This window comes from Montipora foliosa, chromosome 11, assembly GCF_036669935.1.
Source record: "Montipora foliosa isolate CH-2021 chromosome 11, ASM3666993v2, whole genome shotgun sequence".
NCBI lineage: Eukaryota > Metazoa > Cnidaria > Anthozoa > Scleractinia > Acroporidae > Montipora > Montipora foliosa.
In genome coordinates this window covers 22,153,098-22,170,597 of record NC_090879.1, presented here as the reverse complement: position 1 = coordinate 22,170,597, position 17,500 = coordinate 22,153,098, and the positions used below count along the sequence as shown (strand labels likewise).

At 39.2% G+C, this 17,500-nt stretch overlaps 2 protein-coding genes and 1 non-coding gene across 3 annotated transcripts in view; all 3 read left to right on the top strand.

The window, feature by feature from the left end:
- The window catches only part of LOC137974710 (eukaryotic peptide chain release factor subunit 1), a 14,451-nt gene extending 3,543 nt beyond the window's left edge, over positions 1-10,908 (top strand). Inside the window, exons 4-15 of the mRNA XM_068821651.1 lie at positions 1,253-1,392; positions 1,940-2,078; positions 2,368-2,480; positions 2,595-2,672; positions 3,990-4,055; positions 4,148-4,211; positions 5,051-5,118; positions 5,967-6,054; positions 6,658-6,722; positions 6,801-6,873; positions 8,717-8,791; positions 10,333-10,908. Of these exons, the coding sequence (XP_068677752.1) occupies positions 1,253-1,392; positions 1,940-2,078; positions 2,368-2,480; positions 2,595-2,672; positions 3,990-4,055; positions 4,148-4,211; positions 5,051-5,118; positions 5,967-6,054; positions 6,658-6,722; positions 6,801-6,873; positions 8,717-8,791; positions 10,333-10,421 (1,058 nt within the window). The 3' untranslated portion in view covers positions 10,422-10,908. The remainder of the gene's footprint in view (positions 1-1,252; positions 1,393-1,939; positions 2,079-2,367; positions 2,481-2,594; positions 2,673-3,989; positions 4,056-4,147; positions 4,212-5,050; positions 5,119-5,966; positions 6,055-6,657; positions 6,723-6,800; positions 6,874-8,716; positions 8,792-10,332) is intronic.
- On the top strand, positions 3,136-3,282 carry LOC137978119 (small nucleolar RNA SNORA79). Its single transcript, XR_011118124.1, has one exon. It is a non-coding gene; the product is annotated as a small nucleolar RNA SNORA79 (small nucleolar RNA).
- Positions 10,909-12,227: 1,319 nt separating the features above from the next.
- LOC137974711 (WW domain binding protein 1-like) lies at positions 12,228-14,792 on the top strand. Its single transcript, XM_068821652.1, has 4 exons — positions 12,228-12,465; positions 12,972-13,023; positions 14,086-14,145; positions 14,285-14,792. Exons 1-4 carry the CDS (start codon positions 12,397-12,399, stop codon positions 14,653-14,655), a joined length of 552 nt encoding a protein of 183 aa, XP_068677753.1. The 5' UTR covers positions 12,228-12,396; the 3' UTR covers positions 14,656-14,792.
- The last annotated feature ends 2,708 nt before the right edge of the window (positions 14,793-17,500 follow it).

The following is a 17,500-nucleotide window of genomic DNA, read 5'->3' as shown; positions in this document are numbered from 1 at the left end:
TGCTCAGTGTCACTGTGCTATGAAGGGTCTGCTATCTTTTAAAAATGAATGGGAGGAGGTATTTGCTTGTCAATCCGCCAAGTTCGTAGTGCCACTCGTATTAGCATAGGAGCACTCAATGAGATTGCCGTGGACAGTGACAACTGTGTTCTCCTAAAACAAACTACATGTACATGTACTGCTCTTTTAGTTTGTTGTTATATTTGATCATTCTATTGGTTACAGTATATTCAATACCTGTAAGGTATACTGGAAACACATGTAGGAGCTGAAGGTGCTTAAATGAAATATAAAAGACGGAGTTAAAACCTCTCGATAGCTGTGTTTACAAAGTTGAGAAATATCCAGATGTTTTCGGTATCAACTTGTTGTAGTTGAACAGTGACAGCAGCATTCCTTTATAATAAGAATCAAACACGAATTCACTCTTTCCTAGCTAAATGGCTATCCTCTGGTACTTCACAGGCTTCTAACAACCTCTTAAAAAGTTTAAAGGAGCCAAAAAACTCCAGTTGGAGATTATTTTCACCTGGTTCTTTCCATCTATAAAATGCAGCTAAATACAGCATTTTTCATGATCCGTTCCAGATTTTATGAAAGGTTGGAAAGTTTGGACTCCTTGTTTTTACTTATCGCAAACTGAGGCATTTGTAGCTGTTTACATACAGTGTAGTTGAGGACCCTTCAGATATTTGAAAATGACCTGGTGTAGCCTGCCAATGATAACACACATTCTTTTTAGATAAAAATCAAATGCAAATTCAGTCATTATTTCCTAACAAGATCAGAAAGCAACAGAACTCCCATTTTAAGCAATGTATGGTCCATAATAATAAACTTTATTGAAGTGTCAAGTCCTCTAATGCCAGGGCACCAATTAGGAACATTGGACATAGAAATCAAATCAATGTATCTCAAATCAAATCACCATTACTGACATAGACTACTCATTGAAATATAGCTGAGTTAATGCACTTAGCCTAGTGTAGCACATAGCACCAAGGCATTTTGTGTGATGTGCATGGTCTGTGACTTTGGTTTCAAAAGGTCCTTTCCAGTTAGTAGTAGTCAACAATGTTAGGCTTTCCACCTTGCTTCGTAGCAGCTTACAGGACTCTTAGGTAGTCCTGGAGATGGTTCCCATCAAGGGGCTGGATGCCAATATCTGAAGTACTTTATTGTCCCAGCCACCCAACCTCAACTTTGCAACTTATATGTAGTTGTTAACATTATGAATGTTACTTCTTAACAGTTCCTACAAATGGCCTTGTAGTGTACTGTGGGACAATTGTTACTGATGATGGAAAGGAAAAGAAAGTCAATATAGACTTTGAACCCTTCAAGCCAATCAATACTTCACTGTATCTGTGCGATAACAAGTTTCATACAGAGGTATGTTGAGATTAATGGTAATCATTTTCCTTAAAAAGATTCTTCATGAATGTCTCCAGGCTCTGTCATTCTGGCTTCCATTCAGTGCCATGCCAAGTTTTGTGACCTCTTGACAGCCTCCAAACATGTGAAAGGCTCTCGTTTTTTCCTGCTAACTGCAAGGACTGGTTCAAATTGCTATTTCTGAGTGGGTGAATCTGTAAGTCCAAGATTGATTTTACAGTTTTTTCTGGCTCTGAATCACCAGTACATGTAGTCCATAATTCATTCCCTTTGTGAAAAAGGTTTCAGGCCGTGTCACCAAAAAGGGTGACTAAGAACCTGTCAGTAAATTGAAACCTTAATGAAGAGAACCCATGGCATCAATCATTGCATTTGCCTCTGAGACTCCCAATCCTTGCAAAACTATTTGGTGTTTTCAATTGATTGTCAGTCTTGCAGGGGATCCTATTCAAAGCATCTCTTGTACTTTATAGTGAATAATTATCACTTTCACGCTTTGATTCTACATGTACTTCATGCTTTATATTTTTTTTCCCCTTTTCAGGCATTGAATGCTCTTCTTGCAGATGATAACAAATTTGGCTTCATTGTCATGGATGGTAATGGAGCTCTGTTTGGTACACTTTGTGGCAACACAAGAGAGGTTCTTCACAAATTTACAGTTGATCTTCCTAAAAAGCATGGTCAGTGAGCAGTGAGTTTTCATAGGGCCATGAGATCTTTGAATCTTTTTGCCTTACGGCAACGATGCCAACCATTTAATTAATTAATTTATTTATTTATCTATTCCTAAGGTGGGTGTTACTCCCCTACAAATTTACCTTTTGATCCCACTTTTTAAAGTGTTCAGACTAATAATTTACTAAGCTGAGCTGTGTCACACCTTTAGGTCCTTGCGGTAAAGACAAGAGTTGGACACAATTATTATTGTGATAGCAAGGTTATGATTTTTTAAAAATATTTGTTCTTTAGGGCGTGGTGGACAGTCTGCCCTTCGTTTTGCTCGATTGAGATTGGAGAAACGCCACAATTATGTAAGGAAAGTAGCCGAGACTGCAGTGCAGCTCTTTATATCAAATGACAGGGTGAGTAGCAAAGGTTCTTTTTCCTGTTTTTATGCACACATGTACTTTGCATGAAAATAAAGCAAACCCGTGGATTGTGAAAAAAAAGCAAACATTTTTCTTTCTTCTCAATAGCCCAATGTCACTGGCTTAATCTTGGCTGGTTCTGCTGATTTTAAGACAGAGCTGAGTCAGTCAGACATGTTTGACCAGGTGGGTTACTTTTTAACATTTAGTACATGTTCAACATAACACAATGTGGGTTGGCTGTGTTTGCCGAGATTCCCACTTACCAGTCAGCTAACTGACAATCAGCTTGTGATTCAAAATACAATAAACAGGCGTTCCTGATGCATGTAACTTGAGTTCAGATCTGGGCAGTTTGATGCTTCAATTATTAATTTTTTGTTATGCACTGGTGTTCACAGCACAAGCCTGAGTAGAGTACATGTATTTTGCTTTCTTATTTTTGTAATAAGACAGATAATATAGTCAATTTCAGTAATTTAGTTTTTGAATACAAATTTCCTTCCTTTTTAGCTGTTGTTGTTGTTTCATTGTTTTAGGCTAACTAAGGGTTGCTTATCTGATGCATAGTAATTCCAAGCTTAAACTCATGCCTATTACACGTCAAGCGGGAGTGAGTTGTGTTGCTCTAAGGACATTATACAGCAACTGACAGCTGTTCCCCATGCATACTAAAGTTCTAGTGTGCGTGGTTTTATGCTGTCTAGATTGACATTGAGTCTATTCACTCTCCTCTGCTGGCTACGCACAACCTAGCAATGTCACTCATTGGAGAATTTTGCGGGCTCAAACACATTAGATGGTCTCCACATTGTTAGCAATTTTTGCATCAAGCTCTTTCTACCTTGGCCCACCTCACAACTGTCATGGCAAAATCAGTTTGATGACGGCAACTACAGCAAAATCAACTTTGTCATGGTGAAATCAATTTTCATCATGGCAAAACCAATTTTGGCCACAACAAAATCAATTTGACCATGTGACTTACGTGACGTTAGCTGTCCCATCCAACATGGCAGTTTGTAGATATACCAACAGCTATACACGTTGACGTTTTGGGAAAATTTGCCTTTTCCCGAAAAACATAGCAATTATTGGCGTCCTCTGTGACTACATGCATGTGCTTCAAGAATATGACAGGGAATAGAATAGTTGAATTTGCATCATGTGCATTCATAAGCTGGAAAAAACTAACCGTTTCCACACTGTATGCAGCAATTCACTCCTTCTGTAGATCCACAGTTGGCACAAACCGTCATGTTGGATAGGCTTCCACTAACTTGACGTCATGTAAGTCATATGGTCAAACTGATTATGTGGTGGCCAAAATTGATTTTCCCGTTGTAGGCCCTTATCTCTCTCAGAGAAAATGAATGGCTTCATGAGTGTTTTTCTCTATTTGAAGTAATAGCACCTAATGCTACATGTATGTACTTACGTATATACAGTATTAAACATTGATATACACATACATTCATGAACACATCTGCTTAACGGTTGCAGAGATTACAGGCCAAAGTGTTGAAACTTGTTGATGTCTCGTATGGAGGTGAAAATGGCTTTAATCAGGTCAGTTCCTTGTGAAGAAACAGTGCAATTTGTAACATTCACTGTTAATTTGTATTAAATAAGATTTTATGAATTTTTCTTGTTTATATTAGGCAATCGAACTTGCTTCTGAGGTTTTGGCAAATGTCAAGTTTATCCAAGAAAAGAAACTCATAGGTACCTACAAGTCTTAAAAATTTTCCTAATAAGGGAAGTGGTCAAAACTACTACTAACACTCGAACAGGACCCACCAAACCACATAATAGATGGTGGTGTCTGCCTGCACCCCCTTGCTTAACGTCAAAAGATGGTGTCTATATTGCACCGCCACCCCTCTATCCAGCAGTAAAAAATTACAGTAAGATTCAAACCTCACTTTTCTTGTTTGCCTAGTAATGCCGACTCTTGCTAGCTGAATATTCCTGTGTCAACTCAAATTTAAAAGCCAATAAAATGTTGTCAGTAATGTTCATGTGTGGCTCGAAGATAGGTGGTGTCTTTAAGAACCCCCCTACCCCAAAGGTGGGTCCTGTTCGAGTATAGTAGTTTTGACCAGTTCTCTAATACAGCTCAATTTCCCAATCCCATAAGGCAATTCGTTTTGGGGGTTCTTTATATAAAAACAATACAAGTTACGTGATCTTGGGACTACATCATGCTTCAGTGAAAATGAACTGTATTGTGGGATTTGTGAAAGTAGTGAATAATAATAATATTTATCTTTTTCCATTAGACTTCTCAATCTGCAGTTATTTTGCATTTGGTGTTTTCACAAAAGCTCTGGGTAAATCTTCTGATTTGAACTGGCTGTCATGTGGCAGACTTGCTTACAGGGAGAAAGGAAATACATGTAAAATAAAAACAACTCTGAGAACCAGAGTGATGTTTGAATCTTGTCAGTTCCTTTTTACACAGGGACAAAAGTGCAAGTAAAAACCATGTTGCAGATGAGTCTTATCTTCAGAGTGTTTTAGTACATATATTTTTTAAAAAATTGTTTTTACTGTTTGCTTAGGGAGATATTTTGATGAAATCTCTCAAGACACTGGAAAATACTGCTTTGGGATAGACGACACCTTAAAGGTTTTTCTTTCATAAATTATGTAGTGTAAAATAAATTATGTCAAATTTAGAAATGTGTGTAATTACAATGATGGCTATGATTATAATTATTAATTTGTTGTTTTTGTGAAGACTGTGCTCCGATTAAATCTTGAAATTTTTGCCAGGATTGCATTTTAATGTTATGAAATGTGCCAACTTCTATGAGGCAAATGAAATGTGGATTGTAGATTCAAAGAATTAAAGATGCACTTCATGTTACTTTCAATTCGTTATATTTCGGTTTATTGTGGGTAAAAAGAAGCTCACAAGATTGACAGTCTCCCACCAGCAGAAAGTGTCTCCTTAGTATAGCTTAGTTAGTGGCTCAGTTTATAATATTATTTAGGGTGAGACGAAATTCCTAGGATCAGCTCGCCCTTTGGGCAAGCGTCATTTTATCTTACAAGCCCAAGTCTCTGAGGAGCTAGCCCAAAAAGATTTGTATTCTCTCTTTTCCTCTCTCTCTCTCACTGTCTGCTAACCACTGATGTCTGCGCGAAATTTGTACTTGTATTCAAATGATGCTTGCCCGTCAGGCAAGAAATTGCTAGCCCAAAACGTCTTTCCACTAGCCTGGGCTATCAGGTATCAGAGTTCACACATGTAGTTTCAAATCCGCTTTGTCAAAGGCATTGACTCCTGTCAAACCACTCCCCAATGATGAGTCAAATTGTCAGGCATTAGACATTGTGAGATCATTTTTTTTAAGTCTCTCTCCCAGATCGAGTAAGTTCTTGTTGATTGTGTGGATTTTTTACTGTTTTAGAAATACTGTATGCACAGTACATGTAGTTCACACTTAGTGGATTTGGAAAATACTTTTTCAGGCATTAGAGATGGGAGCAGTCGACACACTCATTGTTTGGGAAAATTTAGAAATCCACCGAATTGTTCTAAAAAATCACCAGACAGATGGTAAGGAGAAGAACTTAACTTGTGTGTGGGTCTGGTTTTGACCTGTAAAAGCATGTTATTGTAATCTTCCTGCCATGAACATATATTATAAATGGCCCATTAGTTTGGACCAGATGACCATTTTGTGCTTAAAGGTGGCTGGAACCAGTTTCACCACTTTCAAGAGCCAATTGGACCTTCTTATTAGAAGGGTTATAACTACTGTATCACATAACAGCAATGTTATGGTACCATAATTATGAAACGCCAATTACTGCTTATCACGACAGAATAGGTTACCATGGCAACCTGAAAGCTCTCCAACAACACCCTATGTTTCGTCTTTTCTCGTTTATATATCAAAAATGAACTCCGTGGCCCCCATTTTCTTATTGTTGAACGGTAATTAGTAATCTGAGAGAGAACTATCAGCAAAGTTTTAAAAAATTCAATGGAGCCAATCAGAGCTTCCTTAAATTGTCAAGAAATTTAAGGTAGCTCGAAATTGTCACCCATGTTGTTGCATGTTTCGTTAAAACGTTTTTTACCTTTGGATTACAGTGCTTATTCTGCAATGTAGTTTTGAGATATAATTTTCCCAAACTTCATTTTTTTTTTTCACAGAGGATAAAGTCCTTCATCTTAATCCAGAGCAAGAAAAAGACAAGACCTACACAGTGGACAGTGAGGTAAATAGTATTAAAATGTCACCCGTTTTATTGGCCAATTACTCTATCTGATTCTAACTTGTGTCCTTGCTTTTGTAGACTGGAGTGGAATTGGAATTAGTGGAGAAACAGCCTCTCCTAGAGTGGCTTGCAAATAATTACAAAGGCTTTGGTAAGTTCCTTTGAAAGTTCAACGGAATCTGTAACGGTAGTTTGGTCTCTTTGTAGAATCAGTGGTTTGCAGAAATGTAATGCACATTAACGGATATCATTCCACAGGTGCCCCAAGCTCAGTGTGAGGGAAATGCCAACAAAAATATGAGGATTTGTATGGGAATTGCGATAAAAGACCTGAGAAGATAATTTTACCAAAACATTCTCAATTAAAAAGCCTAACCTTATTGCCATTATGGGTCACCGTTGACAACCAAGGAACTGGTAATGGCTCAATTTGCGTCAAATCTGGAAAAGAAACGACACAGGAAGGAAGTGACCCACATTGGCAATAAGGCTATGCCTTTTAATTGAGAATCTTCCCAGGTCTTTTATCGGAATTCCCGTACAAATCCTTATCTTTTTGTGGGCTTTCCCTCAATCTGAGCTTGGGGGCGCCTGTGATCATTCTGTACAAAGTTCAGAGTGTGCAAACACGTTTATGGTTCTAGCTCCAGTTGCTGAAGAGCTGGATAACGTGGTTTCACAGTGGATAGGTTGCTATCCAGAGTGTAAATTATACTTCGCGTTAAAGAATAGTGACCCTCAGATTGGAGCGCGAGAACGACTACAAGTACGAGTTTTCTGTACTGAGCATGCGCATTAGATTGACAGAGAACGAAAATTTTTGAAATGCACATGCTCTGAGAACTAAGAACTGAGAACTCGTACTCATAGTCATCTTCGTACTCCAATTTGAAGTTTGCTGATGACAAAGGTTTTCCAACACGCCTTTTACTTAGATGTAGATGTGTTTAGAATAGAGTGTTTTCACGTGACGTCACGGCGCGCCATGTTGGTGAACCCAACTAATCCTCCGGAAATTGAGCTGTATTATGCAAACGTTTACTTTTGTTTCGGTGGAAAAACAAGTTTACTATTAAATCACGTGAGTGAAAACACTCTATACGCACATTCACAGTTACGCGAGCAAATACTCAAATTGTTGGATTTTGACTTTGAACAACTAAGTCTTCGGCCTGGATTGATTTGGCGCGTGCACGGAGCGCCTTGACAGGTACATTGGCTATAGTAAAATTAGAAATGAATGTATATGTGAAGTGCAGGTTATGGACGTGAGACAGAAGTGGTCCCCTCACATGGTTGCACTATTTAAGCAATTGTCCCTTTCTAAAAGACACCTGAAAAATTCAGCTGGCTCCAACGTAGCTTGCGTAGCAAGCGTTTCCAGCGGGCGAGAAGCGAATTCACTTTTCTGCCGCAAGAGAATAGGGTAAGCGCAAAAAAATTTGGATGGGGGAGGGAGGGGAGGGGAGGAGAGGTGAGGGGAAGAAATCCGGGCTTTGTCTACGAGCGTTTCCTTTTTGTCTCGCCTCACTTTTCGCGCGGCCAGAACATTAAAAGTCTTCATGTCCCTAGTTCTTGGTAGGCAGGCTAGCTTCAACGGGATTCGAACCTATGACCTCTGCGAAACCGGTGCAATGCTTTACCAATTGAGCTTTGAAGTCCGGGCGATGGACGGAATGAGAGAAGTGATCCTTGCACTTGGTTTGACAATTTAAACAATTGTCGCTTTGCGTTGTTCATTTGTTCCCGTGAAGTGACAATTTCTTTTTAAATTGCCCAGTGCGAGGATCACTTCTTGTTTTTACGCGGAATAAACTTGATAATCTTGAATTCTTACACTTAGATAGAGAGATTCAATATCAAAAATAGTTATGGTATACGAGGCCACTTTAGGAGAAAAAGCCGTAGCTCAAAAGGGCATTGCCGGTTGCTGGAACATGTAGATGTCACCATCAAATGCTCAGTGGAACTGATTATATATTTTTTGTTGGCAGGCGCAACACTGGAAATTATCACTGACAAATCTCAAGAAGGGGCCCAGTTTTGCAAAGGATTCGGTGGAATTGGTGGTAAGCATGGTGGAATTATTCCTTTCATTTTTTTTTTGTTTTGTTTTTGTTTAATGAGATTGCGGTTTGTGCATCTCAACAAGAGACTGGCCTCTTTGCCATCGGTTTTGTCCGTAGTAGAATTCCGGACCCTGGTTTCGTTTTTTTTCTCTGCCTGTGGCAGACTTGTCCAAAATCCCAGGCAAGAAGCGAATGTGGCGAAGTCGTAATCTCTTAGACTGCTAGCAGTCCCTTCTTCCGAAATGTGTACAGATAGACAGATAGAGCAAGTGTTTCAAATAAAAAAATTTGGCTTTATCAACGGAGTTGATAATGTAAATTGTCCACCGTACAGAGATTCTAAAAGCTGACGTTTCGAGCGTTAGCCCTTCGGCAGAGCGAATAGAGGAATTGTGGGTTACGTGTAGTTTTTATAGTACAGTAGGAACTGCGCTATTGGTGGTAACATGGAAACGTGGAAAATAGGAATATATTAGTTAAATATAAAGCGTTCGTTAATACCGTGAGGATTAAGGGTGCCGATTTGGAAGAGGAATTTTGTTCCAGATTCTTGCGGCTTTCCGTCGTACCTAGATGTAGGGAAAGGCCGCAGATAGCCATGTGTTTTTTGGAGTGGTTAGGGAGATTAAAATGGCGAGCGACTGGCTTAGATACATCCTTGTCATTCTTCTCAACATCGCGAAATTCATCTTCCAAATCGGCACCCTTAATCCTCACGGTATTAACGAACGCTTTTAATTTAACCAATATATTCCTATTTTTCACGTTGCTATGTTATCACCAATAGCGTAGCTCCTTCTCTACTATATAAAAACTACACGTAACCCTTAATTCCTCCATTCGCTCTGACGAAGGGCTAACGCTCGAAACGTCAGCTTTTAGAATCTCTGTACGGTGGCCAATGTACATTATCAACTCCGTTGATAAAACCAAATTTTTGTATACTACTTCCACACCAACGCAGCACCACAGTTTTTTTAGAAACTACCCCTTTCATTCAAGTGTTTCAAATAGACTGCGAGAAGTCCCTTCATAAATCAGTCGAGCGGTCCGCTTTCCAATCTCGACCCCAGAGCTCTTCTCTTGACCGAGTGAGGGAAGAGCTCTGGGGAACCCTGAAGCTAAGTGTCTCTTCATTGGTTTTCGTGAAGAACAATCAAAAGCGTCTCTAATTAGTGTATTCATTTGAGGAGTGATCAGGCGCCGAAAGGCTCAAATAGCCAATTTTTGGCTATAAGAACCCCACGACGCATGTTCTCTTACAGTTTCCCAGAGCCTTAGGTCGACCCGAGGCTCTGGTGACGAGAATGCCCTCTTTCCTGAGCCCGTTGTGTTCTGTCACGCAAACGGGAAAAAATACCGAGGGAGGCTTGGGAAGAGGAGCCTCTCGCCAAGGCTCCCTCGGACTTTTCATTTGCGTGACAAAACGCGACAAAACTTGACATTAAACTACAATAGGTTCAGTCGACTTACATCCTCGCAATTATTTTCGTGGGGAGCCGGTTGATAAACATTGGTAACTTGCAGTATTTCTCCTTTAGGTATTTTGCGATATCGTGTGGACTTCCAGTCAATGGAGATGGACTACTATGCGAATGATTATTATGACAGCGATGATGAAGATTACTAGTCATGGAGGGTATCTGGTCATCTCGCCACCAGGGAGTTTCGCCACCTACTAACTCGCCACCAAGAAACCACCTCACCACCAACCAACTCGAAGTCACCTCGTCACCACGACTACTTTACTCTAGTGTTTGGTGGCGAGGTGACTTCGAGTTGGTTGGTGGCGAGGTGGTTTCTTGGTGGCGAGTTAGTAGGTGGCGAAACTCCCTGGTGGCGAGATGACCGGTAACCTCACGGAGGACGTTTAAAACTCAGAAGAAAGACAAAGTTGTTTCATGCTGTTGTATCTCGTTCACGTGTTAGTGGAATCCTGAGAAACGACGAAACAAAGCGACAAAGTTGAAAAATAATTTAGATACCTAAAAGGCATTGTCTGGATGAAAGTGGACCACAAAACTATCCAATCTTAGCGTAAAAATGAAGAATAACAGAAATAAAGGGCCCCACCAAGGAATGAGCCAAACATTTGCCGGCTGGGGAGAATTAATTAACTTGTGCTTTATTTGTCACGATGACGTTGCTGCTTTTAACTTGCCAAAACTGCGCACAAAATCCCAAGTTATCTTCTGGTGCCCAACAGACTACAAAATCTTCAGTTAATTTTCAGTATTTTTTTCGAAGAACACATAATTTAATGTCAGTTGGTGAACGCTCCTGTGTGTTTGCATGTTGTGCGAGAGTTCAATTACTCGAGAGACTCGTGGCCAACAACGGATATTCTTTTGAGGAAAGAAAAAGGGTCCTGTTTTTGTTTATTGTCACCGCAATGTTCTGTACGACCATCTATTGAGGGGAAGGTGGCTTTTACAAAGATACAGCCATCATATACACTGTTTATACCGCTGCATCAACGAGTCGAAGTAAAAGGGAAATAACGCAAATATCTACTACTTTCTTACTCCCAAATGAATGCGTGGGCAAACGAGCGTTAGCTTGCCGCGGGTGCTCAGTAGCCTGCGAACGCAGACGTATTTCCGGTTGTCGTACTTTTCGGGGGAGAGAAACGACCGCCGGAACTACGTCTGCGTTCGCAGGCTAGGTGCTCAGTTGCGCTTCATCACGCAATCTTTCCTCGTTCGTTGGGGAGGAAAGATTGCGTGACGAGCCAAAAGACGCACAATGTATATGGGTTATTGACCAAGCTTGTTCGGTCAATATGGCTGGATATTGCCCAAGTTATTTTTTGCGTGTTTATGGACCGAGACAAAGTCGGAGCAAGCGAGAAATCCCGAGCGGGCAGTAAAACTTTATCTTGCCCGCTCGGGTACCCAATCAGAGCGCGCGAAGGTGTAGGGTCAGAGTGTTAGACAACAATTAGGCTCAGAGCAGTGTGTTTGGACTGTTCACTACAGTCTTTAAGTTTCGTCGAAAATGAGTGACGTACGTTTGATTAGAAAAAGCGTACTAAATAGGCTATGGCCTGGCTGAACAAGGAACGATGTTTCTCGGTCTACCCTTGCCGAAAATCGGAGATGAGAAAATAATATTGTTTCCTAGTTCAGCCCGGTTTCGTTTGAACGTGGTGATTTGATCTGATGAAGGAGAATTAAAAACTCTTTTAAAAGCTTCAGCGTTTTCTGGCGCTAAATCTTACAATAATGAAATTACGTAACACCGGCTTTAATAAGAGTGTAAAAGCAGGTGGTTGCGTGACGTGACCCTTGCCTGTGTGTTACGCGACAACATACGATTTCCACCAAGGGAGTTTCAGGCAGATTAACTTTTTTTTTAAAAAAATATCTATTCGCTGTTTTCTGAGGGGTATTGCCCTCAAACAGCCGACGTCGTTGTCTTTTAACTAAATACCCCAATCACGCTACTGTTACACTTCATTTGCCCTAAAAATATGCTATCTTATTGGCCGTCTTAGTGCCTTTTCGAATCATCGTCCGTTGCATAAATTATTAAGGCAGTGTTATTCAATACTCAAGGGTTTGCCTGTAGATTCGATAATAATAGCTTCGCAAGGGTTCGAAACGATGGATGTTGTTGCATTCAATGTTACGTGGGTTTTTGCAGCGATGATTCTTTTCTTCGGAGAAATTGAGGTGAGTAGCGAATATTCGGAAAGTGTGTTATATAATGCGAACAATTGTGGAGTTCGAAACATTGTCTACACTTTGGACTCTACAAGGTAATTCTAGGCCTTAAAATCTGGCAGTGGTTTCCTGTCTGCTTTGGAGGTGAATTCAAAATCTGTGCTCTAATGTTAAATATATTTGATACTATGGCAAGTTTTGATACTGTGCAAATAAGATGGCAAACCTCTCGCACATTTTACGTACGTGATCGATGCTTACAGCCCAAATACATTAGACTTACATTGAAAAGCGTGCAAGTAAATTCGACAGTGACAAAGTGTAACAACTTTGACGCGTAGTTTTTTCGAGGAACAGAATTATACACGGAATATGTCAGGGAAAGTACTTCACGTCTATGTTAACATGCAACAAAAATATTTGTTTACGTAATTAGTGGCCTTCAAGAATGTCGAATATACCAGAAGATTTGTCGCGAAAACTCTACCATACAAGTATGTTATATCTACCTTTAGGCACGAGATTACTGTGGAAAAAGGGACGGGAAAGAAATCGTTTGCGATGAAGGTAACGGTTTAAAACTTTAGTTGTTGCAACGTACTAGTATTGGTAGAGCGCAAGTGGAAATTTACTTCAGCATAGGATAGTCTGGAAAGTTGAGTTACCAATATCGGGTCATTGTTTTCTTAACATTGTGTTGCGTTGTGTGTACCTTGGATAGTTTCAATTCAAATCAGTTCTTAGCAACCTCTCTGACACACAATTTTGAAATTATTACCGTTTATGGTCACTGCTATTCTTGGATCCCTTTTCTCCAACTGAACTTTCTCAACAAACAAGATGTGCTCATTTTGACATGTAGGTCGCCATAGCAACAAGAAAGCTATTTAAAAAAATGATAACACCCTGTACTTTGTCTTTATATGCTTACGTCTAAAACATCAGCCGACCCCCATCTACAGTGCGGCGCACCTTACCGTGGCCACCTAACAAAGTTTTTTACAAATTGTCCACCAATTAGGATGTGTGAAGTTGATTGACAGTCATGTTTCCTTGCAAAGTTCACACAGTTGTAAGTTGAATACTGTAGCATGGGTTGTTGAGTTTATGTATTCACACGTAATTGTCAAATGTGAAAGTTCGTTGGGTGGCCACGGTGCGGCACGTTGCACTGTAATATTCTTGGTTTTCACATGACGTCACAACCGCCATGTTGGTGCCCTAAACAAAGAAAAGGTGGCCATGTTGGTGCCCCGACCAACATGGGAATTTAACTCTATTATTATGCAAATGCTTCCTTTTGTTTTCGTTGAAAAACATGGCTGTTGATCACGTGAGTGAAAACCACCAATTGCTGAAAGTAATTAGCAGGCTAAGATGGAACTCACTGCAAATTTGAATCCATAGCAGTCACCTGAAATTTTCCAATTTTATATTGTGACAGTTGCTCTGAATAAGCCCCATTCACATCATACCATAACATAGCCGTTTGGCGATACAGTTTTGTGGGGTCAGTCCTCTAAATAGTACAGTTTCTAGTTTTGAAACTGTTTTTGAACTTTTTGTGGTTGCAAGACCCTGAGAAGTTTTGGTGTGGTAATCTCACGTTTGTATTTTGTTTACTCTTAGGTCTATGCTGTGGAGAGTTTGATTGTTGCCATTATTCTGATAAATACTACAAGATGTGGTGTAAGGAAAACAAATAATTATTAATATGTGGTTATCAAAAGAAAACAATATTTTATTTTAATTTCTTGGTTTCATGATGTAATTGCAAATAAATACATATGTATGTCCCTAAATTTGTTTTGTTTTTTTTTTTCCTTAGGGTTTTGGTTGGTGTGGGGGTCAATTAGTCTTCTGGGTTGTTGTTGTGCATATTATCGAAAACGCTACTTTGCCAGCCACTGCCAGATCAGAAACTTTGTTTACCTAACAACACATCCAAGTGCTGCCCAGCCTACAAACACATATGGACCTCTTGAAAATGATCTAACTTACAAACTACCATCTTATGCTGAGGTGGAAGAAATGGGTAGCCTGGGTCCTCCAGCAGAGGGTGAAGATGCTCCACCTCCTTATGTGGATACATTAGCAAATCAGGAATTAAGAGATGATATCATGATTCCACAAGATGATGTATCATCGAGACGAACCAATGAGGGTGTTGCAATTTGCTTTGTTGCTCAGGGTAACTAGCACCTCTCACTGCAATCTCGTTCCCAGGGTGTCGGGAAGATGAGAGACTCTGGGAACGAGGTTGCTCTCACTGTTCAACTCTGCACAGAAATGGATGTGTGTACAAATGTTAAAAAATGAACTGGGGTTATTTTGTTAAAAAGTTTGGAGCCTATCACAGCAGGAGCGTTCGTCAACTTATCAAATTTTTGTGCAATATATTGATGCAAAGGAGAATCAGGGGGAGGGGGGGGGGGGTGGGCTTTTGAAGGCCTACGAAAAGATAACTGAGAGAGTTGCAAGTAACATTTTTGGACGAAAGGAAAATTTTAAATATCTTATTATCAATTTCAGTTTCCCTGCAGGATAATGATAATTGTGTGTGTGTGTTTTTTTTTATAATAACAAATAGGACGTTTTCAACCAACCTCTAGGGACACCAATAACAACAGAGAAATGTACAACTTCTGGTGGACGAACAAAAGAAGCTAAGCTTGTTTTCATCCACCAGCATGGTGGCAATGACGTCACATGAAAACCTCCTATGGTGACCAAAACATTGTTATTCAAGGCAGTGAGGTGGTGACACCTGAGAAATTGGAAAGTCAAAAAAAGCAAGTTTTAATCTTTTGTGACAAAATGCTGTCCTTGTAAGCAAACAGATTTTATTGTTTAAAGTTTATCCTTTGTAGGAGAGGAGGTTGCCTTTAATCAGGTTTGGCACCACCCATTCACATCATCTTTAAAGAATAGATTTTTAAGGTTTACTTTGTATGCCATTATTTGCATCTGATGTAATGGCACATCATTTTTTTTTAGATAATAAGTTGTTCATGATATTATTGAAGGCTCTTTCAGGGGACAGGGAGGCTCTATTACCAGCCACTGTTTTGGGAAATGAGCCAGTGTTCAAGGATACCCGAAGTAGAGTGAGCAACAGAAATTGAGCCTAAGGATAGGGTTGATTTGTCCATTCAGTACACTTTTAACATTCATACTTATTTTCAATATTTTTATGGTTCAACTTACTTGGGCCATCTTTGAAAAGCTTACTCATGCAGTCTTTTTCATTTATTGACTGGTGAAAACTATGGTGCAATTTATATTTACTCAACACTCATTTTAACATCCCATGTACTATGAAGAAATGTTTGGTATTAATATTCTTAAAGTGATAATTAATATGAACAGTGTGGTTTACATCATTGTACATTTAACACTTACATCTTTGAATCAAGTTCTACTTGTTGGTAATATAATAATTTTCACATAAATTAATAGAATGTATTGTCATATAAAAGTGTAACTAATTTTATTTTCTTTGCATTCTTCCAATCAAACGCTCAAGATGGCTTTTCTGCTGTTCGATTAGATGTTGACTGTACACACAAAGGAATGCTAATTAACTAAAAGTGGTGACTCCTTGTAGATCCTTACTTTGTAATGAAGTCAACATAAAAAATTAATAATCGAAGGAAATTTGGTAAAATTCCCCTTCAGACAAGTCTGTGAATAATCTTGATTTTTTAAGCTGTGTAATAATTTGTAATAGTCTGTTAGCTATTGCAATATTATATTTTAGGAGAAATGAACATTTTTTATCAAAGATTGTAAAGATTGTATCAATAGACCAATTCGGCTAACTCATTGTTGTACCCAATTCAAATCTCTAGGGGTTAAGATGCTTTGTGTATTGCATTTGCATGATAATGTAGCATTCACATTTAAATGATATGGTAATACTTGGAACAAATCGTTTTATTCCCAAAAGATTTGAATTGGGTACAACACTGAGTTAGCCGAATTGGTCTATTAGGTATTAACATAAGTATATATTAGAGAATTTTGTGTGAAGAGAGCAGATTTTGGAATAAACTGTTGTCTATAGTAAATGTTTATGTGAAGAAAGTCTTTAACTAAGAAATTTCTCCTGATATTTGTCCACATCCAGGTGTATAGCATACCAATAATATTGTTAAAACAATCGCATATTATGTAGATGGTTTAAGTGATTCATCGCCCATTCGAACCCACAAACTAAGAGTCTGTGTGGGAGAGTAGATCTTGACTGTGTGGTTTTCATCAGCAAATCTGCAAATGGCTTCTGACCTGTAATCATCTTGTTGCTGAAGCATTACCCGTTCTTGATGCCACGATATATCAGACATCTTTCAATTCTCTCAGTTGGGATCAATTGGCATTGGTGAAAAATTCAAGGAAGGTGTTTCTGTCACCATGTTACAGATGTTTTTGTTACATTTTCATCGTGTTGGGTCTGGATAGAATGTTGTTTCAGGAATTTGAACTTTGCTGTGCCTAGCTTAATAGCCCATTTCAAAGCGAGTCCTGGTGCATAACCATTCAAATGGAAATGAGTTGCATATTCTCATGCAAATCAAACTCATTTCCCTGTCGTTAGTTGAGCACCAAGACTCACTTCAAAACCGAAACAAACAGCAACTCTGAAATGGCCCATTGATTATCTTAGTGGCATGATAACAGGGGTGTCTTCGAATAAATGATGCTTCATTTTCCTTGTGTGGTCAGAGATTAAGGAAATTTTTATCTTGCTTGTTTTTTGTTTACAACCTGCAGGCTCTAAAGGTCTTGGGGTAAGGGCAGATTAGGGTTTTCTTATTATGATTGTTCCCTTGCAAATTGAGGGAAACACCACTGTTAAAAACAGCTGAGCTGCTAAGTCGTACTTCAGTGGAGTTTGTGCACATAGCTCGTGCCCAGTCTTTGAAACTTTTATTAAGTCATGGTTGTAAAAAAAAACAATGTTTCACCGTTTGTCTTGTGCATAAAGAAACTATTCTAAAGAAAAATAGTTCTTTTTCAGAAGAAGGTTTAATTTAAGCATTGC